This window comes from Periophthalmus magnuspinnatus, chromosome 4 (genome assembly GCF_009829125.3).
Source record: "Periophthalmus magnuspinnatus isolate fPerMag1 chromosome 4, fPerMag1.2.pri, whole genome shotgun sequence".
Taxonomy (NCBI): domain Eukaryota; kingdom Metazoa; phylum Chordata; class Actinopteri; order Gobiiformes; family Gobiidae; genus Periophthalmus; species Periophthalmus magnuspinnatus.
This window is the reverse complement of record NC_047129.1, coordinates 21,071,041-21,097,360: the sequence shown is the minus strand read 5'-3', so window position 1 is coordinate 21,097,360 and position 26,320 is coordinate 21,071,041. Positions and strand designations below refer to the sequence as shown.

Sequence of the window (26,320 nt, the reverse complement as noted above, 5' to 3'; positions counted from 1 at the left end):
CCACCACCAATAACACACCACATACAGTACATACTAGGCAATGTGGGTGGTGTGTTGCCTAAGGACACAGTGACAAGAGCCACTGCTGCCTCACTGTCACACCTGGTATTCCCAGTGGTCTCCCGCTGGGAATACCAGGTGTGACAGCAAAGTATTAATTAGGCCCAGCTTTTCGGACAGGATCGGGCATCAAGGTGTGGCCTCAAAGTGATTTGCGGTGGCCAGAGGGACCAATGGCCCAAAATAGCAGCCTTGCTTCTATCAGTTGAAGTGAGCTATGACTAAAGAAGTAGTTTACACCAGTATGGAGTGAATGAGTGTCCTGCAGTGCACACAGTACAGTATGCAAGCCAATTGTAAGGCATTAACATTGCATAACATTAACATGGTATTGTTAAGTATGTGTGTGCTATGTGCAGGCCCTGGCAGGAGAGGTGGGCATGAGCAGTGAGCTGGATGGGATTGCTCGTGCTCTGTTTAATGGACACATCCCTGCAGTTTGGAAGAGACTGGCTCCAGACACCATCAAGTCACTGGGCAACTGGATGGGCCACTTCAGAAGGAGACATGAGCAGTACCATCACTGGGTCAGATGGACACCATGTACTCTCTGAGTTTAGCTTGCACACCATATATCTCATTGCATTTGTTTGCATACTAATAGAAAAAATTTTTTAAATTAAGACGTGTCACTGCTCCTCCTTCTACAGTTCTGTTCAGATTACTGGTGGATACTGCCTTAAATCTATCTGAAGGGAGGAGCTAACTATATTGAAACACAGACCTATTTTTTACCGTTTCTGTTTGTTGGCTAGGTCTATTGAACTAAACAAAGTGTGAACTGTGCCTGTGGCATATTTAGCATAATCATTCAGGCCCCTAATGAGTCCTCTCACACCTATTAGCATACTGGCTATTACTACAGTTTTCTTTGTTTAGATTTAGGTCTGAGGATGGAGTTATAAATAGGAGATAAATGATGTCTAAGGCCCCCATTCCTGTTTGTTTACATGGCATTTGAAGAGGAGACTGGTGCTGCAAGAATCAGAAAATTCAACTTTTGACAAATAATTCCACACATGTCATGTGAAAAATGTAACATCTAAATGACTATTTGTAATGAGTATTAGTGACGTTAGCTGGGCAGTGATAAAAATGTTTTATTGCGATTAATTGCAATTAACTGTATGTTGGCTCCTAGATAGCTGTTTATTTAACCTTTTAGGCTTAATTGTACTGTAGTATTCACCCAGTGTTGTGCTGTTTGACTTGGATATGATTTTATGTATCTGGGTTATTTGAAAATGTCCAAATAAAATTTAAAATAATAGGCTATAAAAGGCTTAGCATTAGCCGACTGACTTACAGATGGTAGCTTTTACCCCTTTTACATTTAGATTGGTAGGAATAGGTAGATCATTACATATGCAACGGTACTTGGTGACCATCAGCGAGTGTTCACTTTCTGTGCTGCAGATGGAGAAGGGCGAGCCTAAGGTCATGTGGCTATCTGGACTGCACATCCCAGAGTCCTACCTCACAGCCCTGGTGCAGACGGCTTGCAGGAAGAATGGCTGGCCCCTAGACCTGTCCACCCTCTACACCCAGGTCACCAAGTATCGCAGCGAAGAGGAGGTGCCTGACCACCCCGCCCAGGGTAAGAACTCATCATATACAGATGCCCAACTGCCTTGCTCAGAAAAACACCATGGACAGGTGCCCGACCGCCTGCCCAGAGTTACACAAACTCAACAGCCAGGTGCCAGACAGACGTTTATTCATAATTTTAGAAAACATGAGTTTTCCTAGTTATATTAAAGAAGAGAAATATTTTCCTATATATACTGCTCTACGGTAAATTGTGACTGTGTGTATGTGTGTTTGCCACAGGCTGCTTCTTATCTGGCCTGTACCTGGAGGGGGCAGACTGGGACACAGAGCAGGGCTGTCTGGTCCGGAGCAAACCCAAAGTTCTGGTAGTGGAACTGCCCATCCTTCGCATCTTCCCCATCGAGGCTCGCCGCCTCAGGCTGCAGGTACAGAGCTCCGACAGGGAGCACACTGCTACTCTGACAAAGCAGGTGCTGGGGTTTAGATAGTGACGATTCAGTTCAGTGGTATTTTAGGTTTATTTACAATTGATTTTAGTCATAAAATCTGGCAACCCAAATGACAGATTTATGTAGCTCATTCTGCTTTCTAATTGGTCTTGCAAACCAAAACACCAAATTATAACAAACAATTTGGCCATCATTTCCAATGGTTTTGTAATTAAGATAAATCAGCATTGCAACTGTTATCAGTAAAAGCAGTATTTGATTTAAGCCTGCTTACTTCTTTTCTGGGGACACAAATGGATAATGTGTATGAAATTTGTCAATACAAAGTCTTACATATCTTGCATTTTCACTGCCAAAATATTCCTATATACTTACTATTGATTAACAGTTATTCCTTAAAAAACTCTATGAACATAAATTGTCTGTAATATAATATAATAATAAATAAATATAAGTCCTAAAAGCTCAGTTTTAATGAACATTTCAGCAGAAAGTGAATCTTTTTGTGTATTGTGTAAAATGAAATATCACAGGTGTCCTACACAGTCTTCTGGAGGATTACTATGAACTTGTGACCAAAACTCTTCCTCTAGTCCTGCTGTAATTACCTTTATGCATGTCACATCTGCTGCTGTTGTCCAACCAAAAAGTAAAAAAATGTTTATCAAAATTTAAAAGTAAAAATCTTAAAAATAAAAAGTATGCTTAAGGGAAATTAGCATTTTAACCTGTCACATGCACTTTAAGCTCCTCTGTGTGATGCATTAACCTGATTGTTGTATTGTTGTGCTGACAGAGGAGCCTGCGTACCCCTGTGTACACCACGTCTTTGCGCAGGAACGCCATGGGGGTGGGCCTGGTGTTTGAGGCCGACCTGAGCACGGCCGACCACTTCTCCCACTGGGTGCTGCAGGGTGTGTGCCTCTACCTTAACACAGACTGAACTCTCCACACAGCACAGAGTACGGACAACAGAGTGAATGGAGATTTATAATTCTGTAAATTAAAGATTTTATTAAAGATTTCTTCCAGAATTGATTTGTTGTTAATAATCATTGTCAGAGGCAAGGAGCATTTACACTACCAGTCAAAAGTTTGGGCATACCTTCTTTTTCAATGTATTTTTTATCTTTGTTTACTACTTACTTTCTGCATTTAAGATATGTACAGAAGACATCAAATATATGAAGCAACATATATGGAAATATGGAGCAAAGAAAAAAAAGTTCAAAAATATAAAACAAATATTTAGTTAATTCAAAGCAACCACCCTTTGCTTTGTCAACATGCTGAGATACATGAGGAACATCTCCAGGGTAATGTCACTGAAAAGTATTAATATTTTACAGTGTTACAGTGAGAAGAGTAACTAAAACTTTTACTCAAAGAGTACTGTAGGTCTAAAAATGACAATAATGATTTAAACATGTGTTTTTGTACTACCCCTTTAAAATACCAGTAACAGCCCAATTACATTTACTTGACAAATGATAAATTACGTGTGGCATCTATTTACTCTTGCAGTAAATTTTACCAGAGTATTTCTCCCAAATATATTTTTACTCTTCAGTTATTTATTGGGCCACGATTTTGTACTTGCCTTTCTCTACCCACCTTTGCCCCCCCGACTCAAAGCTGGTGAACCGGTGTACTAATCAGAAAACATTTTATTTAGTTCAATTTGAATTTACAATATAAGCTGCAGCAGTTACAAAATCGACAGAGGCACTTCTGTAGGAGAGAAAACGACCCGTGAATCCATCCACACAAATATTAATCATAGAAAGACATGGAACTAGCACAAGTGGTTAAATAGGGTGTGGACATGGAACAGGTTTGCTAAGTGACTTCAATCAGTTGCACAGTGCAGCAGTGTGGGTTATCTTGCTATATATACAGGATTTGAACTATTGTGTTTGTACCACACAAAAGGAAATTAAAAGATGTTCAGTGCCTATTGTCCCGAGTGTGGCTCATTTCAAACCTGCTCACTCTGTAATGTCCACTTCCATAACCAACTCCTAAAAGGCACGTGACCTTGTTGTGTTTAAACACTATTTCAGTTTCCTCTACCTATCTAATGGCCTGTTTCCACCAGCCGCTCAGGCCTACTCAACTCGGCCTGGTTGTGTTTTCATTACTCTGTGGTAACCATGGATACCACAGTACTCTGGCCTTGGTCTGGTTAGCATTGGCTAAAAATGTACCTGGTTCAGAATTGCTAGTGGAAATAGTCCAAACTGGGGTACAGTAGAGTAGGGCTGGTGAAAACGGCCTCAACTTTTCTGGTGGAGGCTCTACCACTATAAGGCTTAGAATCACATGGTCCATCACCATTCGATACAAGGATCACGATACATGCAATGATCCATATATTGATCACTATTTTCTAAGAACCTCTAAGGACATTTCAGCAAGTGTTTAATATGAAATGCTATTTTAATCATCTAAAAGTATTGTCTGTATTTGAATGTATTTGCATAAAGAAGTCTCCCTTCTCTAGACAAGCAAGAAAATTAGCACCGTCACAAAATATTTTTTTTTAAATATAATAAAATACAGCCCATGATATCAATTACCAAATTTAGTATCACAATATATTATTTTCGCACACTCCTATCACTTATTGCTTTGCATGGAATGTTCCACTGTTGGGCATTAAACTTAGCAATCTTGCATTTAGTCAATAACAGCTGTTTTTATTGCTAAAGAAATACTTAGTGTATGCTTTCTTAATGGGGTTCACCTCTCCACAGATATCACCCATAATTTGGTCTGGTTGTCTCCATGGAGATAAAAACATTTAAACCACACTGTGGAACATTACGCACAGACAGAGCAAAAACATCTCCATGGAGACAAGCAGGCATGAGATCCTCTACCAGAAAAGTTACATAGTGCACCTTTTTGATTTAAAACATCTATGTAAAATTCAAATGATCTCCTTGTCATATTTCTACCTTACACAGGGGAGCAGCAGTAAAACTCCCATCTTGATCGCCATTAGATTAGAATTTTACACAAACATGTTATTGAGACTATTTCGCTGAGGGGTGCTCTACATTCACAGCTTGGCACGTCCCGGCTGCAGCTGGAGAGATTGGAGTTTCATGGCCATCCCCATGCTCCCCGTGATCTTGAGTTTGCCCTGGAAGAATGCCTGTGAAGCAGAAATACCATTATCTGACCTCGTCTTACTGCTCTAGGTGGTGGGACTGTTATAGATGACTCACGTGACAACATGCACTGTCACTATATAATGCCTAAATTAACCTGAAACAACAGCAAATATCTTTATGAATTTTAATCTTCTCATCTTAGCTGAGAGGAGAGCTGAGAGGAGAGCTGAGCACTCCTCTCAGCTCTCCTCTCAGCTCTCCTCTCAGCTCTCCTCTCAGCTCTCCTCTCAGCTCTCCTCTCAGCTCTCCTCTCAGCTCTCCTCTCAGCTCTCCTCTCAGCTCTCCTCTCAGCTCTCCTCTCAGCTCTCCTCTCAGCTCTCCTCTCAGCTCTCCTCTCAGCTCTCCTCTCAGCTCTCCTCTCAGCTCTCCTCTCAGCTCTCCTCTCAGCTTCTCCCCTCAGCTTCTCCCCTCAGCTTCTCCCCTCAGCTTCTCTCTTTTCTTTCCCACTTCTACCAACTCTTCACTGAAGGCTCCTTCACACCTGAGTGGAGGTTGCTTTATTAGAGCAATCGGAGCGTCGGCTTTCAGACATGCAGTAACTCACATAATAACTACATAGAATTGTGGTTCCTTTGTGTGCAGAATAAGGATTATGCATAGGAAAAGGACGGAAGAAGCAGTTTTGGAAATTGCCTATCTCTCCTCTCCCTCTGTCTTGTCTCGTCTCCTCTCCTCTCCCTATCTCTCCTCCCTCTGGCTGTCCTCTCTACCTTTCCCTGTCTCTCCCTCTGTCTCTCATTCTCTCCATGTCTCCCTCCCTCTGTCTCCCCTCTCCTCTCCCCCGTCTTTCCTCTCCCCTTGTGTCTCCCCTCCCCTTGTGTCTCTCCCCTCTCCCCGTGTCTCCTCTCCCCTTGTCTCTCCCCTCCCCCGTGTCTCCCCTCTCCCGTGTCTCCCCTCTCCCGTGTCTCCCCTCTCCCGTGTCTCCTCTCTCCCCCTGTCTCTCCCCTCTCCCCCGTGTCTCCTCTTCCCCCGTCTCTCCTCTCCCCGTCTCTTCTCTCCCCCGTGTCTCCTCTCCTCTCCCCGTCTCTCCCCTCCCCGTCTCTCCTCTCCCCCGTGTGTCCTCTGCCTTTCTCTCCCCGTCTCTCTTCTCCTTTTCCCTCAGTGTTTCCTTATCTTCTCCTTCTGTCTCTCCTCTTTTTCTCTCCCTCTGTCTCTCCTCTCCCCTTCTCCCAGTGTTTCCTTATCCTTTCCTTCTCTGTCTCTCCTCCCTCTATCTCTTCTCTCCTGCCCTAGAATAATTAAGGTAATTTTCTTCCATCTTAAACTATGATATCCAACAGTAATGTGTTGAAGATGCAGGTCTAATGATAGTTGCACTGACCGTCTGAGGGTTCATCTGACCGGTGAGCACAGCCAGCAAGTCAGCGTCGGACATGGCAATGGTGCAGTCGGCTTTCTCTGCTGCACACACACACGCACACACGTTGGGTTTACATGCTTCTCAGGGACCTTACTGAAGACTGTTCCTAACCTTAACAATGGTCAGAACTTGTCTAACCTAAACCTATTGTAGCCTGTATCTGAACTTTAAACCATGTTATTAATCTAATAATAAAAGGATTTACGTCATGGAGACCCAATTTTTGTGTCCATAAGGGCGGCAGGTCCTTATATCAAGAAACTCAATATATGGACCAATGTTAAAGGAACTGTAGTCTGTGCTCTTACAGTTCAAAAACATGTATTGCAATCAAAACTGAACCTGGGGACCCAGCATTAACATTGGTAACCATAGACTGTAGAATCATGTGAGGCTAATTCTACTTTTTTATTAATAAGATAGTAAAAACAACTTTGCCTACATGTCCAGTGCTGTTGTAATTAAGAACAAATCAGTATGCTTGTTATTAGAACTAATTTGCACATGCAAGGGCAATGAGTTTGCAGTATTCTTTAAAGGACAAGGTTCAGGACATAAAAAATGCCATCAATTCCACAACACAAATAATCTACATGCTGCCTCGATGTTGAAGGATATTTTAAATAATAAAGCTTCTTAGTTGCATCTCACGTATGTGTATATACTATATATGAATACTGTTACACATTGATTTGAACACTGTTTTTATACTAATTCATATATTAGTTTGAATACTATTTATTGAAGTTACACTGTTTTTATACTGAATTCATATATTAGTTTGAATACTATTTAATGAAGTTACACTGTTTTTATACCGAATTCATATATTAGTTTGAATACTGTTTGATGAAGTCACACATTGATTTGAACACTGCTTTGATGCTTAAACACTGAAATCATTATAATAGGGCCCATTAAAGGCAACATTGTGTGTTCTGAATAATGGGAGGCAGGTGTTTGCAGAAACTCCTTTACAGAGATAAAGCAGCCGGAGACGACTCAACACCGAAAGACAGTCTGTGCTCAACAGTTCGCTATCACCACTGCATAGTTAATATGTTACTTCAATCTGGAACATTCCAAAGAGCTTTGAAAACTGTGGCTATCAAGCCTCTCCTGAAGAAGAGCAGTCTTGATGCCACAAAACTGAACAATTACTGACCAATCTCAAATCTGAAAGACGGCTCAACAGAGCCACCTCAAAAATCTCTAGTGAATGGCGAGGGGCATTGTTCTTCACCGATTTTTTCTTATTTTTTTCCCCCAGTAGGAAATTGCATGAACATTGATGAAAAGTCTTACATGGAGGTATAGGATCAACCAGCCCAGCGATCTAGTCCCTAGGTTTTTAATCCAAATGAGATTCGGCATGTCATATATAGAGACCTGCACATTCAATTTTTGGGATACTAGTTTTTCAGTAACATGCTGGTGAAAAACATCTTGATTTAATGTTTCTTTAATGACTATTCGCGACCAGACATTGGCCTACATAGCTCAAATCTGAAAAACAATTATGGGATCCTGGCTTAAATGTAACTTGCGAATAATCATATGACCAGTGTACACTATAGCACCCCCTAGCCTATACATAAAACGTCAACATTATCTGATTTGTACATGAGGGGAAGAAAAACATTTTATTATGAACCTAGGATATTTTTCATGATTGGCCAGCGGGGGGGCAAAGACTTAGTTAAAAACCTTTAAAAAAATCTTCAAGTCTTAGTCCGACCAGGTTGAAATTTGCGTCACTTATTCACTGACTGACTACTCAGTGCTGCAGCGCTATCAATAGGACTTGGAGAAAAAAAAAAAATTACTTTGTAAGAAATTGTCAACATTTAGCTGAAAATGAATTTATGTGTCCCTAACCATGAAACATAATTAGACCCATGCTCAATTTTTTTTTTTTTTTTGCTCTAGGGTCATCCAAACTGCCCATTCAAGTGAATGGCACTGTGACTCAAAACTGCAAAGTGATTGAAAATTGACAAAGGTCACAATTCTGGGGTGGGTGCAATTCAAAGGAGGTCACTAGGCAGAGACAACTGTGATGTAGGGGCGGTGCAGGGGCGGTCGTGGCGCAGGGGCGGTCGTGGCGCAGGGGCGGTCGTGGCGCAGGGGCGGTCGTGACGCAGGGGCGGTCGTGACGCAGGGGCGGTCGTGACGCAGGGGCGGTCGTGACGCAGGGGCGGTCGTGACGCAGGGGCGGTCGTGACTCCCTGTCAATCACATGGGAGGGGTGTGTGCATGGGGGCGAGGGGCATCATTGCCGCTTGCGGCTTTAATTATATTTTAGTTCTTATGATTATATTGTGATGGAATCAATTATTAATTAACCAGTTAATCTTGACATCCTAGGGTGTATTACAGCTGCAAAGTGGTCAGCAGCAGTCACTAAGTCAGTGCGTCTCACCTGTGTTGTTGTGAACACTGCCCTTGCCGTTCTTCACGTCCACGTACCAGGTGGCCTCCTGACCATCCGGCCCATCCTTCACTTTGAAAGCAAACACTCCTCCAATCTTCTTCACAAATTGCTCACCCTCCTGACCAAACACAGTAACGGCAGGTTTCAAAACAGCACAAATCTCAAGTGGTCCACACATGTGTCTATTGTAAGTGATGAGTCATGTGACACAGGAGGGACAGGATTCAAGTGCATATAACAGGTAGGGTTGTTAAAATCTGATGGTAATTGATACTAAAGCTGGTATCAAAACTAGATACTCATTTCAGCAGGTGTCGATACTACAAAAAAAGGTCACATTTACAGGACAGAAATGAATCTTTCCTGAGTAACTTTAGAATGATCTTGCATTGTATAAGAACAAGTATAAGACCACATAGAGTAGTATGACTAGAATGGATGGACCATTAGAGACCATTAAGACGGACCACTATGGAAACTACCTGGACAACTGAGGGATTACACAAAAACAAAAAAACAAAAAACAAAAAAGGTAATATAAAATAATCATTTTTAAGGTTTTCATAATCATCTTAGTATCGATATCGGTATTGAGTATTGAGTCTATTCCTTAGTATCAAAATTGAATAAAAATTTTTAGTATGGAGACAATATAATTAGGATAACATGATGGTCAGTCTGTTTAAGTGGACTTCAAACTCTCCTAGTGTTTGTTTACAGGCATTAGCTGCTGAGTTTTGCAGAAAGTGATCAATAACACTGTTTAAAGGTTTAAAGATCACCAGTTACTTTTACATAAAATTTCTTCTTTAATGATACTTCTGCTACTGCTGTCAGTGAAAGAGTAGAAGTCTAAGAAGTAGTGTAAGTAGTAGTAGTAGTAGTAGTAGTAGTAGTAGTAGTAGTAGTTTAAACATTTGTTTCTTTTTTTCTACATGCTGTCTAACATTTAACAGTAGTATTGATGTGAGGAGAAGTTCTGACCTCCTGCAGTCTCTTCTGGATCTCCTGGAACACCGCGTGAGCCTTGAAGCCCTCCAAATTTACACTGGCACTGGTGGTAACAGCAGCAATCCTGTGTGGAGTATAGCCACAGAGAGGGGACAGTGAGACCCCCAGAATCTCCACCACTGCTCCTCACCTGTTTACCCGAGGGGCCCAGCCGAGGAGCAGTTGGAGGCTCTGATCATGATTCTCTAATATACAGGTCCAGGCCCAACCAAGCGGCTTTTGCTGGTGACGACCCCTGATTACAATACAAGCCCTAGTCCGGTAGACAATTCCTTACTATATTTTGGTCTGACACAGCCACGTTGCACCTGAGCACGGGACAGTCTAACAGAAGAGACCATTTTGCGCCAGGTTTGTTTGCGCACTCCAGCCTGGTAAATGCTCCGACCTCAGTGACCTGTGGATCACAACACTACACTGCGCACAAACGGAGACTGGCGCTCACCTGGACTGTGGTACGGGCATGATGAACACGAGCGGAGATGAGCTGACGATTCTGTGGATGACAGACGCCTTTACTGCGGCTATCGTTCACTTTCATACACTTCCGGGTTCCTTTTTGATCACGTGGTCAGACCTTTTTTTTTTTTTTTTTTTTTTTTACAAATTTATTACAAATATACAAAAATATAAACCGTGAACAGTAGCAAGAGGCTTAAGCATTACATTACATTACATTCATACGGCATGTGCAAAAATATTAAACACATGTATAAAAATAAATACAGTAGTACATTTTAAATTCCAAATTCTGTGCAGTTTTTTTTTTTTTTTTTTTTTTTTCAGGGCTTCCATAGGGCTTCCATACCCTTTTGGGTTTGAACAATAGTTTAAAAAAAATACGTAAGAGGACAAAAGGGATTTAAATACAGCAAGTTTTGGGTTTCTGGTTAGAAAGTTTACAACAATGAAGATGATATTTTGAGAAGATTAGGATTAGATTCAATACGTGTATATTTTTTCCCACATCTTTTTCGAAAACACCAAAAATTATGTTTTGCATTACGTTGTAGGTTTATATCAAGCTTTCTTTTCACAAACAGATGTCGTTCCAAGAGATTTGAGAGTATGAGCAATCCCAAAACACATGGGTGAGTGTTTCTTCACTGCTGTGACAGAATGATCTACATTTTAGCAAAATTGAAATAACAGCATTGACAGGGTAGCATCTCTGTAGGATTTTCAGGCATACCTCATGAATCTTATTAGTTATAAGGTATTTCCTAGGTAAAAGCCAAACATGTTTCCAATTAATATCTGTAAATGCATTGTTCCAAACCAAAACAGAAGCTGGTTTACAGATGGCTTCCCTTACAATAAATTTTCTTATACATTTGTTATTTGTTTTAACCTCCTGAGACCTGGCGTCCTCATATGTGGACAACACATTTTTGGCTTGTCTAGGCCACAGTGCAAATTATTAGATGAAGAATAATAGCATACAAGAACAGCAACAATGTAAATATATGTTATATATATTCAATATATATACCTTCAATATATATCAAAATGAGTAAAATGTCCACATATGAGGACATTTGATTTACATATTTTTTTCTCAGAAACTACATAATGTAAAAAGATAATTATTTGTATTTACACTCATCAGGTCCCAGTCAGCCCAAATAACAAAGAGAAATTAATAAAGCATATCATGCAAGAGCTCGGGTCTCAGGAGGTTAAAGCTCAAAAACGGCTCAGAGTTTCCAATAAACAGGTTCAACTTCAGAGGATCATCATTAGAGGTGTGGACATCAGCGTTTTCACACCAGAAGGAATAGCGTCAAAAACAATGGCATAATCTCTTTGCTTTACAGGAAAATTTTAAACACTGAGGAATTCACTGTAAGAATAGGTGATGCCCTTTTTTGTTAAATAATACCATAGTCTATCCACTTTTTGAAGAAGAGTGTTTTGCTTAAAACATATATCCTTGTTATTCCATATGTAGTGCTTGTGTGGGGAGAAGTTATGCCACTGAAGACATGACAGAAGAGAAGACATGACACTGTATTAAAGACCAACATACCAGTAATTGTTTGTGAAAGTTAGAAAGTTTAACTGGAAGCCTATCAATGCTGTAATTACATCTTAGAATGAAGTTTAAACCTACTAATGCTTCAAATATATGTGTTGAAATGAAGTTCCATAAAGAATTTGGGTTCAATAAGTATCTTTTAATCCATTTAATTTTGAAAGAGAAACATGGTCAGACCCGAAGACACGAGACCACACACGCTCCACGTCACACACTCACGCTACAGACGCAATGCGTGGATTGGAAATGTGGTGAAATCGTGGATGAAGTCAGTCAGGAGTTGCTTTTGGCTGGTTTGGTGCTGTCTGGAGCTTTGAATGGTGCATTGTTCTGGTATTGTTGGTGGACTGGTAGCTAGTTAAGTTTGTGGAGTGGTTTTGTCAATGAATTGTTGTGTTTTTTTGTATTTGTGTATTGGTTGGTTTGGTGTTTGTGGTGTAACACATAGTAAAAAGCCAAAGTTAAATCTGTCAACTGGACAAAAACTTGTAGGAGTGAAGATATTTCGCTGCTCATCCAAACCTCTTCTTTAGTACTGGTCAGATTGCTGGTTTCGCAGACATTGGATTGGTTGATTTGGAATTTTGGTTTTCATAGGCTTGTATTTCTTCTGATCTGAGTTCGTAGAATGGATTGGTTGGCTGGGTATAATCCCTTCCCCCTGTAGGGTCAAATAAAACTCAACCTAGCTGCTTAAAGCCAGTATACACCCACAAGCTCAACTCAGTTTTCAGATGGGTTCAAAGTTCAGGGTAAGGGGGCTTAAAGATGGACAAGGGTTGTATGGTAGGATTAGTGGTAGGAATGTGATTATTAGTTGTGTTAGAAATATTAGTGGTATTATAGGGTAAGGGCAGGCTTAAAGAGGGACAATGGTTGTATGGAAGGATTGGTAGTTACATTGTTACTGCAGGGTCAGACTGATCAACCTACACTCAAATACTATGACATCAATGAACCTGTCACTCTTTCGGTTAATGCAAATTCTGAAGGTATAGGAGCAGTCTTACTGAAGGATGGCCAACCTGTGGCGTACGGATCAAGAGCGCACACTGACCGACAGCGAAGGTATGCTCAGATTGAAAAGGAGCTACTTGCTATTGTTAATGGCTGTGAAAAGTTCCATCAGTTTGTTTATGGAAAAAACAGTCAAGCGGAAAGTGACCACAAGTCGCTGGAGAGCATTTTCAAAAAGTCACTTCATCAGACTCCCATGAGGCTACAAAGAATGCTTCAGAGGCTTCAGAGGTACAGCTTAAAGGTAACATAAAAACCTGGTAAAGAACTTTACATAGCAGACATCTTGAGCAGTGCTTTTCTCAGAGAACAATAAGAAGATTTACTGGGAAAAGAATTAGATGTAAATTTCATCACACAACGACTATCAATACCCGAGGAAAAACTACTCAAGTTTCAAAAAGCTACTGCGGAAGACACAGAAGTGCAGTTATTAAAGGACATGACACTGAACGTTTGGCCAAATGAAAGGCGTGCAGTACCAAAGGACATTTTGCCATATTAGACATTTAGGGATGAGGTCACATACACCTCTGGACTGATATGTAATGCAAGAAATGCTGGAGAAAATTCACAATTCACACTTAGGAGTGGTAAAGTGTAAAGAGAGAGCCAGAGACATTTCACTTTTGGAGTACAGGAATACACCTTTGGAGAATGTAGGACTATCCCCAGCACAATTGCTCATGGGACGCAGGCTGAAAGGAAAACTGCCAACATCTATGTCACTGCTCACTCCAGATGGATTGGACAAGGTTCATCAGCAACTGAAAGAAAAGCAAGTAAAGCAGCAACTGTACTTTGACAGGCAAACAAGGACACTGCCGGACTTGCAAGATGGAGAGAATGTCGGATGCAACAAGGACAGTCATGGCAGCCGCTGTGGTCCTGCACAAACACGAGTAGCCACGTTTGTTTGTGGTTCATACACCAGATGGTAGTGTACAGGAGGAACAGGAAACACCTCCGTAAAACAGAGGAGGAAACCTTCACAACAGATGGACAGGACACTCAAACTGAAACAAGTGATACAGAGACTTTTCAAACAAGGCCATACTGTTGATGCAGATGATACACAGACTGTTCATGGTACCTCTGATGCATTAATATACAAAACCAGAGCAGCAGTGGTAGAGCAGTAAAACCACCTGTTAGATACAGAGAGTAATGGACTGTAAAAATTGTGTTGTAAACTGACCAGATTAAAAGGTGTTCTTAAAATGATGAGTCGTCAAGCCTCCTGAGTCCTGAACATAACAGTAGCCTCACACTGGGCTGTGAACAGTCCAGTCTAAAACTTGTCCACACACCTACATTTAGGACTCTCATTCTAACCACCTCCTCAAGTGTTACTACAACAAGCATCATCTGTCTGAGGGTAGAGATAAAGGCAACCAAAGATCATAATTTCCCATGTTTGAATCATAAATTATGGGAGCCTCGTGTCTGTCAGACTGCCATGGCCAGCTGTGGTCGTGGGTGCAGGTCAGGGTCTTATCTGTGAAGAGAACCTTAATCTTGTTAGCGAGTTGAATAAAATGTGTGAGAAATAAGCAGCAGCAGAAAGATCTGTCTCTTGAAATGAAACCAACAGCACAAGTGCACTTTATTTGGAAGAACTACAAAGTAGCCTAAATATGTGCTATGTGTGCCACCAGAGGCTACAGTCCCACGAAAGAAGCAAAGAATGAGCATAAACTCACACAATACAGGAAGCACGTTATTGGGAGAATATAAAAATAAATAGGTTAAAATTTCTACATCCAAAGCTTTACAGTCACTTTCAAGATGTTTCATGGTAGCACATTTTCATGTCAGGCAAAGAAATAACAGGGCTAGTTGAGACATGGGCCAAGTCACAGCGCTACAGTGTATCTTATAAATGTACAAAAATAAAGATGCTGTGGTTCACTCTAAAGATTTTCCATAAACCCTCATCTTTTTGTGCTTGTCATGTGGAAGAGTCTAGGCTACAGCATATTCACTGTAGTGTGTAAGGATCATACACAGGGCTGTACTAGTGTGTAGGGGTCAGAGATACTATCGCACAATGCTCTGGGACCCATCTCACGATCTTGAGCTATGCTTGGTCAGGACTGCTGGGGTATTGTACCTTTTGTGCATGTTTTGGGTTGATGGAGGATACCCACCCAGACACAGGAAGAAACATGCAAGCACCACACAAAAATGCCAGCAATCCAGGGACCTGGGACCTTCTCGCTGTGAGTGTTAGCCACTGAGCCACTGGGGCTGTAATAGTATGTAAGGGTCACACACAAGGCTGTGGCCGTGTGTAGGGGTCGCACACAGGGATGTGGTAGTGTCTAGGAGTCATACACAGGGCTGTGTACTATAAAATGTTAACTACGTTTTAATGACAGGTAGCCTAACCTGTCAAAAGCACTTGAAAGTCAAAAGACTTAAAAGATAAAAGATTTCCTGAAGGTTTGTTCACACTGCACAGATGTGACCATGTCTCACGTCTCTCACATTCTCAAAGCAGATTTAATAAATACATTTAACAAAACCTTAATATTCACAGTGCTTAGTGTCATGTCAATTCAATTTATTTTTGTAAAGCCCAAAATTACAACAGCAGTTGCCTCTTAGGGCTAAACATCATAATTAACCAACAGAAAGTTAGAAAATCAACAAAGAAAGAGAAACAGACAAGCAAATGAATCAACAAAAAACAAGCAAATGGATCAAATGCCCCAGAACATCCTTAGACCGTCCTTAGACCCTCGGCAACACATCCAGTGTCAACACAGCCAGGAGACAGAAATAATAGACTTTCCAATTCTGATGCTACGAAAGAGGCTAAAGAGGCATAGATGACACTGCACACTGAAGTTGTTTAAGTGAAATGGCACTACAAAGGGGAGGGGCCTCTGAGTACCTAAGTACCTGAAAAAAGCATGCCTTATTACACAAACTACTCAGAGAAAAATTAAACAGGGACTTACAACATATAGCCTTTTGGCACTTATGTTAAGAGAGAGGTATTTTTCCACCCATAACATTTTATGAATGGCATACTGATATATGATAAATTACATATTTATTATTTATTAATATTACTATATGCACTGTTTTGATAGACGACAGAGTTCATCATAAGCTTAATTTAAAATGGGAAATAAATAAATGCAATAAAACTGTATCCAACTCATTTAGATAGAGATGAAGGCTTTTGGTCATCAACTCTCGGCTCGAACTGCACTGTGCAAGCGTTATGACACAGCAGGGGGCAGTCATCTTGTCCACTGAGACACCCAAAGGTCAAACCTGGGGCTGAGGACATACTGTTGTACTTCACAGGGCCACACAGATTTTAAACAAAACAGGAAATCATGATAAAACTGCAGTGAAGCTTGAGCAAAACATCAGCGTGTTAAAAACCTGTAGGGACGGAGTGTAAGGCTAATGGGATTTTTTTTTTCTTGCATGCAACTATGTCTCATGTGCCTTTTAGAGTCTATACAAGTTTGATTTGTGCACAGGTCTAGTTCTCCTTTACACTGCAGTGTCAGGTAGAGGTAGCCCCTCCTGTAGACTCTGATGGGCCTCACTGCAGCGTCTGATAGAGGTAGCCCCTCCTGTAGGCTCTCAAAGGGTAGAAGGTGGCCACCACAAAGCGCCCGTCAAAGGTGCGTCCTGTCAGCAGTCTCTGGGCCTCTTTGGCATCACTGGAGCTGGAGTACTCCACAAAGACCTGCCTCAGACACATGCACAAACACGCACAGACACGCACAGACACGCACAGACACGCACAGACACGCACAGACACGCACAGACACGCACAGACACGCACAGACACATGCACACACATATACACACAAATACATCATTTTGATCTGGTGGCTTATCATCCACTAACACTTCAAATATCAACGTTTGTGGCTAGTGTAAAAAGAATAGTTCAATCTAGAGGTGTGTGATATTTAGAAAATATTGTGAATGCTGTTTTGAAGATATACAATTTGAATAGTGTGTATACTTTAAAGTTAATAAAAAAATACTACAAAAATTGCTGATCAAAATTCAAATGGAAAAACCCATGATGAAAACTTGTCCCAACCTGTCCTTTGCCGGGATTCTCTTTGGGAATAAGCAAAGACACCACAGTGCCATACTTCTGACACTCCTCCTTCATGTCCTCCAAGATGTCTGGGGGGAAAAAACAAAAATACAGCACATGAGACAAATGAAAACTACTCGCATACATGTGAATGATATCAGAGCCCAGTTTAAAGACATTTGTATTTTACATTATTTGTTTATTTTATGGATATTCAAATTGTGAATTTATGGTTTTACTAAACAAATGCTTACAGAAATTTTGCCGTTAAACAAATAACATTAGAGTCACAAGCTAGTTAGCATTAGCCACTACTATTTTTCAGTTTGTCACCCTCACCTTTTTTGTTGAAAATCAAACATATAAACAGAGCCATGAACACTCATATTGATCTTGAGTTTTCAGACAATCATGGTAAAAGAAAAAATGTATTTTGTCAACTGGACAAAAAAAAAAAAAAACTAAAAAGTTTTTGTATGTAGAATAATATTTTTCTTTTACCATGAATCATAACTGGCTTACACAGACTTTTCATACAATCTAAAAACATGTTCGGTTGTTATGTGTGGATTGTGTCACCATGGTAACTGCTGAATATCCCTCTATAGGCATGCAGGAAGAACACCCCCAGCATGATGTCACTGCAAAGTATCAAGTATTTTTAAGGGTCTATAGCAGTGCTTCTTGAACTTTTACTGGGAATTAAAAAAAATCCCTGCCTCTCTCTTCCATGCCTCTCTTATCCTTACATCCTCTCAGCTACCTCCATCTCGTCTCCTCTCCCATCTCTTTTCTCCATCTTTCCTTTCCCCCTCTCACTCTGCGTCTCTTCTCTCCCTCTTCTCCTCTCTCTGTCCTTATTCCAATAGGTCAAACACCGGTAGAAGAGTTACCTTCATACTCATCCTCATTATGCAGGTGGCTGTCATCGATGAGGTTGAGCAGGCGCAAAACAGGAGAGGGCAGCAGCACCAGCTCCTCAATGTGTGGGGCTGTACACACATATGCACGCACACACAGCGCAGATTTAGACATTTGATAGGAATTGATGTCATCCATATTATCTGGGATGTGATGCTAACTGTAGGCTCTGTTCTGTTTAAGGCTCTGTTACTCAAGTTAGACTTTAACCTGAGCTTTGTTTTAGAAAAATTAGACCACAAAGAACTACAACAGGTGAGCTGATTTGTGCTGTTAAACAAGTCCCTCTCAAATAACATTACAGTTACAAGATAGCATTAATAAACAGTTTTCAGTTAGTCACGCTCACCTTTTTTGTTGAAAATCAAACATCTAAACAGGACCATATAGATCACAGGCACCTAAGAATGTGTTGTTTTAATTTTGTATTTTTTCTTGAGTCTTCAGACTAAGTCTAAAAACTTATCAGGCTGTGTGCAAGTGTGCATTGAGTCACCGTGGCAACAGCTGGGCATCAATAAATTGCAAAGTATCAATAAATAATACTACAATAGACGTCTAACTCCTTCCTGTGAACATGGTGGGCATTTACCAAAGGGGATACTGAAGAAGGGGCTGAGCAGTGCAGTGGCTGCAGTGCATCTCTGCTGAGGATTCTTCACCAGCATGCTGTGGATCGAGACAAGGGAACACAAGAGGAACAATCAAAAGGTCAGGAGAACAGTGGAACAAAGAGACAATATTTTGATAGAAATATAGTCACATATCGAGAAATAGCCTCTAAACTTGGACTTCTCAAGAGGTCACTGGTATCGTTTTGATTATATATATATAAGTGCAGTGCAGACACATGCTGCGATAGGTGTTTATTTGATGAGAACTGTCAACATATGTTATGTAGCTTAGGTCATTTTCACACTGCCACTAGTTAGGTCAGCGTACAAAAGCCTTTGCTCTGAGAGAATGGTGCGCTTGGGCCATTGTGAAACCAACAGTCGTATTCTGGACCGCAGTAAACCGCCGGTCCAAGAGCCCTTGAAACAGGAGGTCTTGGAGCGGCTCAACCTGCACTCTGGGGCAGGGCGAGTGCAGAGTGAACACAGTCCGCTGTGACAATAAAAGTGCTTGGAATTGGGTAAAAAAAAAAAAAGTGCTCGAATCAGATTTTTTATGAATGGGCGTTGAAGAGCTGCTGTTTAACATGCTCCTCTGAGGAGGCAAATTGGATTAACTTAATATCAGTGAAAGTATCCTGCATCTATCTGTGCAGCTGAGCCTCGACTGGTCCATGTGTCATTCCAAAAGCTTTATCTTGTCCTCCTCGCCACCAGTGCGTACAATCTGGTGTTTTTAGCCACAAGTGAAAGAAAAGGGGCTCTGTCACCTTAAAGCGCGTGGTCATAGAAATAAGTTCGATGATCAGCTGATGAACTCTCTCGTGGCTCATGGTGGGTGTTTGGGGTGAATGATGCGTGGTGTAAGGCCGACCCAAAAGTAAACAGAACCAAATCTAGTGCATGCTGGGGTCGGGACTAAGACCCGTAAATACGACTGTGTGTCTTGTTTCAAGCGCTCTTGGACCGGCTATTTATTGAGGTTCAGAAGGTGACTGCTGGGTTCAGACCAGCCCAAGCGCGCCAATCTTGTGGCAGCATGAAAACGACCTAAAACCACCACTTCACTAGCTTGTGTTGTGGTACCATGTGGTTTAATTGTTGACTTAACTAGCACAGACACACACCAGGGGCCAGGTGACCCTTTGATTTATAAATAAAGGTTCCTTGGATAACAATTATCACCAATTGTTACACAAAGCAGCCAAAAAATCTAATCTAAATGAAAATGTTCTTAATATTCCACCATTCTTAGCTAGAGCCTGCACCGCTGAAAGCAATGGTTACTATTAGAGGTACTAATATATTGGTTGGCTGAAATATCGGGCTGACATTTGCACTTTTTAACATATCAGAATGACACATGAAGAGCAGTCGGATGGGCAGGAGAACATGAGGAGAGCAGTCAGATGGTCAGAAGAACACTGGAGAAGCAATTAGATGGTCAGGTGGACATTGGGGGAGAAGTCAGATGGTCAGGAGAACATGAGAGGAGCAGTCAGGTTGTCAGGAGGATATTGGAGGAACAGTCACATGGTTAGGAGAACATAGGGAACAGTCAAGATTGTCAGGAGTACACACGAGGAGTAGTCAGATGGTCAGGAGAACATGAGAGGAGTAGTCAGATGGTCAGGAGAACATGAGAGGAGTAGTCAGATGGTCAGGAGAACATGAGGAGCAGACAGATGGTCAGGAGAACACAGGAGGAACAGTCAGGTCTTGTGAGAGTTACCTCTTGATCAGGTCTCGGAGGTGGTACACGGGAATAGCAGGGTGCGCCTCACTCTTGCTGCCAAAGATCTTGTCAATAACAGCTGCACTGTTGTCCTGAGGAAGGCAGACGTTAAGAAAACAAAGACAACAACTACTGGTAATCCATGTTCTATGATCCATGTGGCCTTATATCTGTGTAATCCCTCAGTCATCCAGGTAGGTTTTAGGCGTGGTCTTATACGTGTTCTGATACAAGAAAGGTTTGTTTTTGTTCTGTGAATGTGATGTTTTCAGTACCTTGTTTGCTAGCTTCAATATCCATCTGATTTTCAATATTTCTGACTACCCTATTAAGCACTTAGTAGGGGAACTGCACCTTCTCGACTTACATCTCATCATGTTCTACCCCTCGGCTAAGCCATTAACAGGAGAGAGGAGAAATCCTTTTCAGAAGAAAGCAGCCACACACAAGAATATACTTTTTCTCATCCCTCAATTTATGTTAAGTTAGAATGCAGTTCTGAATAGGCTTTCTATAGTGGCTTTTTCACTCAAGGAAAGCATGTATGTGCATATTTAATACATTTAAAATAATCGATAATCGATCTGAGCAGGGCTATGCAACTACATTTTCCTGAGGTTAACATTTTTCAGGGGGTCATGGCCACTGGGCCAGAGAGGTGTACCGCTTGGGGCTCACAAAAATATCTCAAACACTAGATCTGTTTAAATATACCAAAAATAAAATGCAAAAGGTTTCACACACTGCTTTGCAAATTGCCAATGCAGTAATGAACACATATTCAACTAAAGACTAGAATAGTACCAACTGGTCAGAACCAGGACTAACCCATAATTAAACTAAGATTAAACCAGGTCTACAGCAGCAATAAAGGACTACACTGGTGCTAACCCAGAATAAAACAAGGATTTACAAACCCAGTAAATAAGAGAAAATATTTTAATATTTTGAACATAGGCTGGGAGCCGATTAGATCATGCGGAGGGCCCGATCTAACCCCTGGGCTGCGAGTGGAATAGACCTAGATTAGGGCTGGATTAGAGCAATGAAACTGGATTCATTGCACAGCCCTGAAGCTATTAATGTAACTTTCCTGAATAACTTTAGAATGATCTTGAGTTGACCACATAGAGTAAAATACGCAAATGGACCACTACGGAACCTACCTGAATGACTGAGGGTTACACAAATATAAGGCCACATGGTAATGTAAAAGAAAGTATTACGATTTAATGTTCAAAATCACAATCTATCAATCAATCTAAAGAAAGAGTGTTGTTTTTAATCACTGTGGTATCGGAATCAGTATTCCAGTATCAGTATCAATTCTATTCTTAGCAGTCAAAATCACTTTCGCAATATTAGTATCATGAGAACATTATTATGTTTGCAATACAGTGGTCCCTCGTTTATCGTGGAGGTTACGTTCTAAAAATAACCCGAAATAGGCGAAATCCGCGAAGTAGTGAGCTTTCTTTTTACAATTATTGTATATGTTTTAAGGCTATAAAACCCCTCACCACACACTTTAAACACTTTTATCAGACAGGCATTAACATTTTCTCACATTTCTCTCTTGTTTAAACACTCTCAAAGTTCAAACCTTCACATATTATATCCTCCTTCCTCGAAATTAATAAATATAAATTTGTTGTTTATGTGCCTCTGCTCCAGTGGTATCCACAGAGGCGGCCTCTATGTACAGAAAAACACTTAAGTCCAAAGCATTTCTGAAATCTGTAAGTGCAGAACGTTTCATCGACATTGTGGGATTTGTCTGAGTGAAAATTTGCAAACATACAGCACTTCAGAGTCACACTACGATCGAACATTTATGTAAATTAGGCTGAAAGCATTCTGTACTGTACAGGAGACATGGCACAGAGGAGACTGACTGACAATGGTCTACAGTCAATCAGGATGCAGAACATAATGTGCGTTCATACGCTGTAAAAAAAAAAAAAAAAGCATGCAAAAATTCCACCAAAAAAAAATAAAAAATCAGCGAGGCCGCGAAAGGTGAACCGCATTATAGTGAGGGACCATTGTACTGTGGGATAGAAAGCTGATTTGAGCCAACATGTATCATCGTACCTCCCACTCGTGTGAACGCACAGTGTCCTTGAGCTTGGTTCCTGAGTACATTTCAAGGAGGATGATGCCCAGACTCCATAGGTCCACAGCTACAGTGCAGTGGATCTCTAGCTCCACCCCGGCCTGAGCCAGGCTGTTCTGCAACTCAGCCTCTGGGGCCCGGTACCCGTCGGTCTGGATGTACTTCACATCCTACATTTTAAAACCACAACAGATCTTAAATAACAGTAAAAAGTGTGTCAATGCATGTCAAAGTGTATCAAAGAATAGCAAAGCTTTTAAGATCCCAGCTCTGTCTCATACCAGCTTTAAGTACAGTTACTCACACAGACATGAGGAGCACCAGAGCCAATATCAGGAGGGTGAGCGTCTCTACCAATGCAGATACTGCTGTCATGTGGACTGAGAGTGTCCACAGTGAGAAATGATGAATCAGTTGTAACTAAAATGTACAGGGTTTACTGCTGGGAGAACAAAGGAAAGTGCGGCCCATTTTATTTCAGCAGCAGAAGCAGCAACCATAGTGCAGGTTAGAAAGTGAGGAAGCAACGCTGTTGGGTGTCTATGACATGTCAGGTATACTCAGGTTACCATGCAGACCATGGGAGGAGCTCACCTGGTTTCCTTGCTTGAAGCTGAGGCCGAAGTCGATGAGTTTGAAGCACTGGTCGTCTGCGCTCCACAGAATGTTACGTGGTTTGAGGTCAGCGTGGACATAGCCCTCTCTGTGGAGGAAGGCCAGAGCTTCCAGAACATCCCTGGCACAGTGCTGCACCAGCCACATGGAGTGACCCTGTTGCTGCCTATGGGGACAGAGAATCAACATCTGACCACAAACAGCAAGTCCTTTACAGTCATGATTGCACAGGATGTTTCCCACTGACCTGTGGCAGCGTGTGGTGCCAGCCCTCAGCAGCAGCTCGGAGACACTCACGTCCAGCAACTCCAGCAGCAGACAGCGTGTGGACACCCCCAGGCCACTGTGGTGTGTGAACACGCCGTACAAAGTCACTGCAACACATCACACACCTCATACATTATACATGCTTTACAGTTCTGTCACTGTCAGACCATGATTTGTACTCAGACCATAGGGGGAAAACATCAGGTCCCCCATGATGTCAATCCTTATTTATTATTAGACTAATAACGTGATTTAAAGTTCAGACATGGGTTAAAATATGTTATGGTTAGACAGGAAATTAATGTAAATCAATGTAATATCCTCAAAATGTGTATGTGTGTGCTTGTGCTGCAGGTGTACCGATGTTCTTGTGTCCCTGGATGTCTTCCAGTACGCTCCTCTCTTTGTGGAAGCCGTAGTCCCCTCCATGAGACTCGGCCTGGAACTCTTTGACAGCTGCGGTGCTGGCTCTGCCGGAGCTCACCTGGTACACGGAGGCGGACACCCCCTGCCCCAGCCGGGCTTGCACAGTCCAAATCTCTCCAAAGATCTCAAACAGCACAGGCTTTCCACTGGGCTCCACAGCGGCGTTAGCACCGGGGCTGGGCTCTGCAGGACCGCACTGGGCCATCACACACACACAGAAGGGCTGATGACAGGCTGCAGCAGCTGCACGGACATGGCACCACCGGGGTCCCGTGGGCCGACGATCAGTGGCGACACCGCGGTCTGGCGCACACGGGCACCACCGGAGAACTGCGATCACACCCAACCAAACACATAGTACCCATCCCGTAGAGTTTAGTCACCGTGTTTACGACATTCCACTGCAAAAAGGAGCAGGGCGAAGTTGGCAGCTACTCTAAACAATGTCAAATATGTTCCGTCTGCAGCTCCACGACCCGTGCTTTTCAGTGGACTGCCTTCTTCAAGTGCGGTCTATCCGCGCGCAGAAAAGACAGTTTTACTCCTCACACCATAGCGCATTATTTCAGATCCATGGCGCACACACAAGCACTGCGCTCTCGGAACCACCGCAACTTTTCACAAGTTTGGTCTAAAAACAATCGGACTTCCGCTTGACTTGTGCTCGCAGTGCTCCAGTCTGCCCTCTTGTGGAGAGGAGTGGATACATACCTTTTTATTTTTAAACCAACATATTAAGGGGTAAACTGTTGCTTTGCAGTACATTTTGGTTATGAGTGATTTATCCGTAATAGTAATTATATTGCAAAATGCTTTACTAACTTAGCGGTTTATAACATTTCAGAAACAGATTTTTTAAATAAAATTGTGGTCATTAGTTACCACATAGATGATTAGCCCTGAACAAGCTTTCAAACTTTTTTTTTTTTTTTTCAGAAAGTCTACGGGAAAAATGAATGAGGAATTTAGTTCCTGGACCGAGTGGGGTCAGGGTTGAGCGGAGGTGTGTTTAAGACTTAAAAAGCAGAAAATCTTCGCATCGTTTGCGAAAGGAGGAGAAAAAGCTTAAAATCAGCTGGGACCCTCCACCTGCCCCAGACCAGGCGGCCTCAGGTCCTGGTGACAGGACAGACCTCACCTTCATTTAAAATGTAAAACATTAAACTTTGTGAATTCTCCTGTTTCCTCCACACTCCACGGACTGACACATCACCGGCTCAAAGAATACAGAGCTCACAAAGTTTACACGCTTAGGCCTGATCAATGGTGAAAACGACTTTTAGCTGATTGAGATCATACAGGAGTTTGTGAACTCACAAATACAGCCATTCTCTAACTGAACTTTGAAGCCTAAATGTAGTTTTGAACAGTGAAAGAATTTGACCATGACTTTTTATGCGTGCAATCGAAATATGTTTTTTATTCATACTAACTTTGAATAAACAATGAACAGTTTGAATAACAACATAAAATGTTTTCCTAATTTAATTTATCCAGAGATGTCAAAATGAGAGAATAAAAAATATTTAGAGACAAAAAGCATTTGTTGTAGAATAAACTGTAGTTGCCCAAGAGTTGAAGACAAGAGACAAGAGGCTGTTGGCACTGTGGGGTTGGCACAGAGCAGAAATGCAATTTCTCTGTCAGGTTTAAATCACTGATTCCTGGTGATTCACTGTTTTTCATTTGGTTCAAAGCTATATCAGTCCCTGGTTAAATTCTTCTCTAATACTAACCTGTCTTTATTTGTTCATTTGTTTTTATGTTTATAAAAACATCACATTAACTTTATACTCATATATGCTGGTTGTTTGCGCAGAGACTGTTTTTACTGCATTTTTCTCAAGGCCAAATCAGATGAATGTTCCTCCCCTTGTTAGATTCATTTGGCTTTTGATCTTACAAAGGAGCATTTTGCCCTCTCTAAACACAGGTCTTCTCACTGGGTTTGGTTTGGAGATAAATAAAGTCTTTTTGATTTGATTAACAATCTAACAGCCCTGTGCCTTTAGGTAAAATGGATTTTTCTCACGTTGACCTTATTTTTTCAGCTAATTTGTGCTTCTGTAGTTTATGTACCAGTTTCATTAGCTTGCCATTTCACCTGAAATTTGAACCAATCCCACTCACTTACATTTGAAATGTCCATCTCTCATTGAAAACAAAGTATGTAACTTTTTTTTTTTTTTTTTAGCCAAATGATAGAATAAAATAAAACCATGTTTTTTTTTAAAAGATGTTTTTTTTATTGCAGTGTAAAACATGCATCCTTGCTGTGAGTGGGCTTGCATCTCCACAAACCTGACTCTTATTTGTCCATGAAGTGGGCCTCCTCCTGCTTGTCTCCATGGAAATGTTGTTCCTTTGGCTATAATATTCCACAATATAATAAACTTCATCTCTCTATGGAGAATGTTATGAAGATTTGTTTAACTTTAGATTTTCC

General features: G+C 41.4%; 5 protein-coding genes across 6 annotated transcripts in view; 2 read left to right on the top strand and 3 right to left on the bottom strand.

Moving 5' to 3' along the window:
- Positions 1 to 3,009, top strand: part of dnah10 (dynein axonemal heavy chain 10) — a 90,052-nt gene extending 87,043 nt beyond the window's left edge. Inside the window, exons 75-78 of the mRNA XM_055221542.1 lie at positions 420 to 587; positions 1,477 to 1,657; positions 1,891 to 2,036; positions 2,857 to 3,009. Of these exons, the coding sequence (XP_055077517.1) occupies positions 420 to 587; positions 1,477 to 1,657; positions 1,891 to 2,036; positions 2,857 to 3,003 (642 nt within the window). The 3' untranslated portion in view covers positions 3,004 to 3,009. The remainder of the gene's footprint in view (positions 1 to 419; positions 588 to 1,476; positions 1,658 to 1,890; positions 2,037 to 2,856) is intronic.
- dohh (deoxyhypusine hydroxylase/monooxygenase) overlaps positions 1 to 26,320 on the bottom strand; it is a 272,673-nt gene that overhangs the window by 110,518 nt on the left and 135,835 nt on the right. The gene's annotated exons all lie outside the window — the stretch shown is intronic.
- Positions 1 to 26,320, top strand: part of cherp (calcium homeostasis endoplasmic reticulum protein) — a 142,999-nt gene that overhangs the window by 104,266 nt on the left and 12,413 nt on the right. The gene's annotated exons all lie outside the window — the stretch shown is intronic.
- scp2b (sterol carrier protein 2b) lies at positions 3,057 to 10,611 on the bottom strand. The gene is made up of 5 exons (XM_033965364.2): positions 10,490 to 10,611; positions 10,018 to 10,108; positions 9,022 to 9,151; positions 6,561 to 6,640; positions 3,057 to 5,220 (listed from the first exon to the last, which is right to left on the bottom strand). The coding sequence occupies exons 1-5, from the start codon at positions 10,507 to 10,509 to the stop codon at positions 5,125 to 5,127; spliced, it is 417 nt and encodes a 138-aa protein (XP_033821255.1). The 5' UTR covers positions 10,510 to 10,611; the 3' UTR covers positions 3,057 to 5,124.
- On the bottom strand, positions 14,671 to 24,545 carry uhmk1 (U2AF homology motif (UHM) kinase 1). 2 transcript variants are annotated; one of them, XM_033965421.2, is made up of 9 exons: positions 23,809 to 24,545; positions 23,429 to 23,555; positions 23,161 to 23,347; positions 22,545 to 22,736; positions 20,448 to 20,542; positions 18,694 to 18,770; positions 18,074 to 18,172; positions 17,181 to 17,269; positions 14,671 to 16,814 (listed from the first exon to the last, which is right to left on the bottom strand). In XM_033965421.2, the coding sequence occupies exons 1-9, from the start codon at positions 24,077 to 24,079 to the stop codon at positions 16,668 to 16,670; spliced, it is 1,284 nt and encodes a 427-aa protein (XP_033821312.1). In that variant the 5' UTR covers positions 24,080 to 24,545; the 3' UTR covers positions 14,671 to 16,667. The 2 variants fall into 2 exon arrangements, with proteins under 2 accessions (XP_033821312.1, XP_055077012.1); XM_055221037.1 differs by having other exon boundaries at positions 16,291 to 16,814; positions 23,161 to 23,343; positions 23,425 to 23,555; positions 23,809 to 24,476.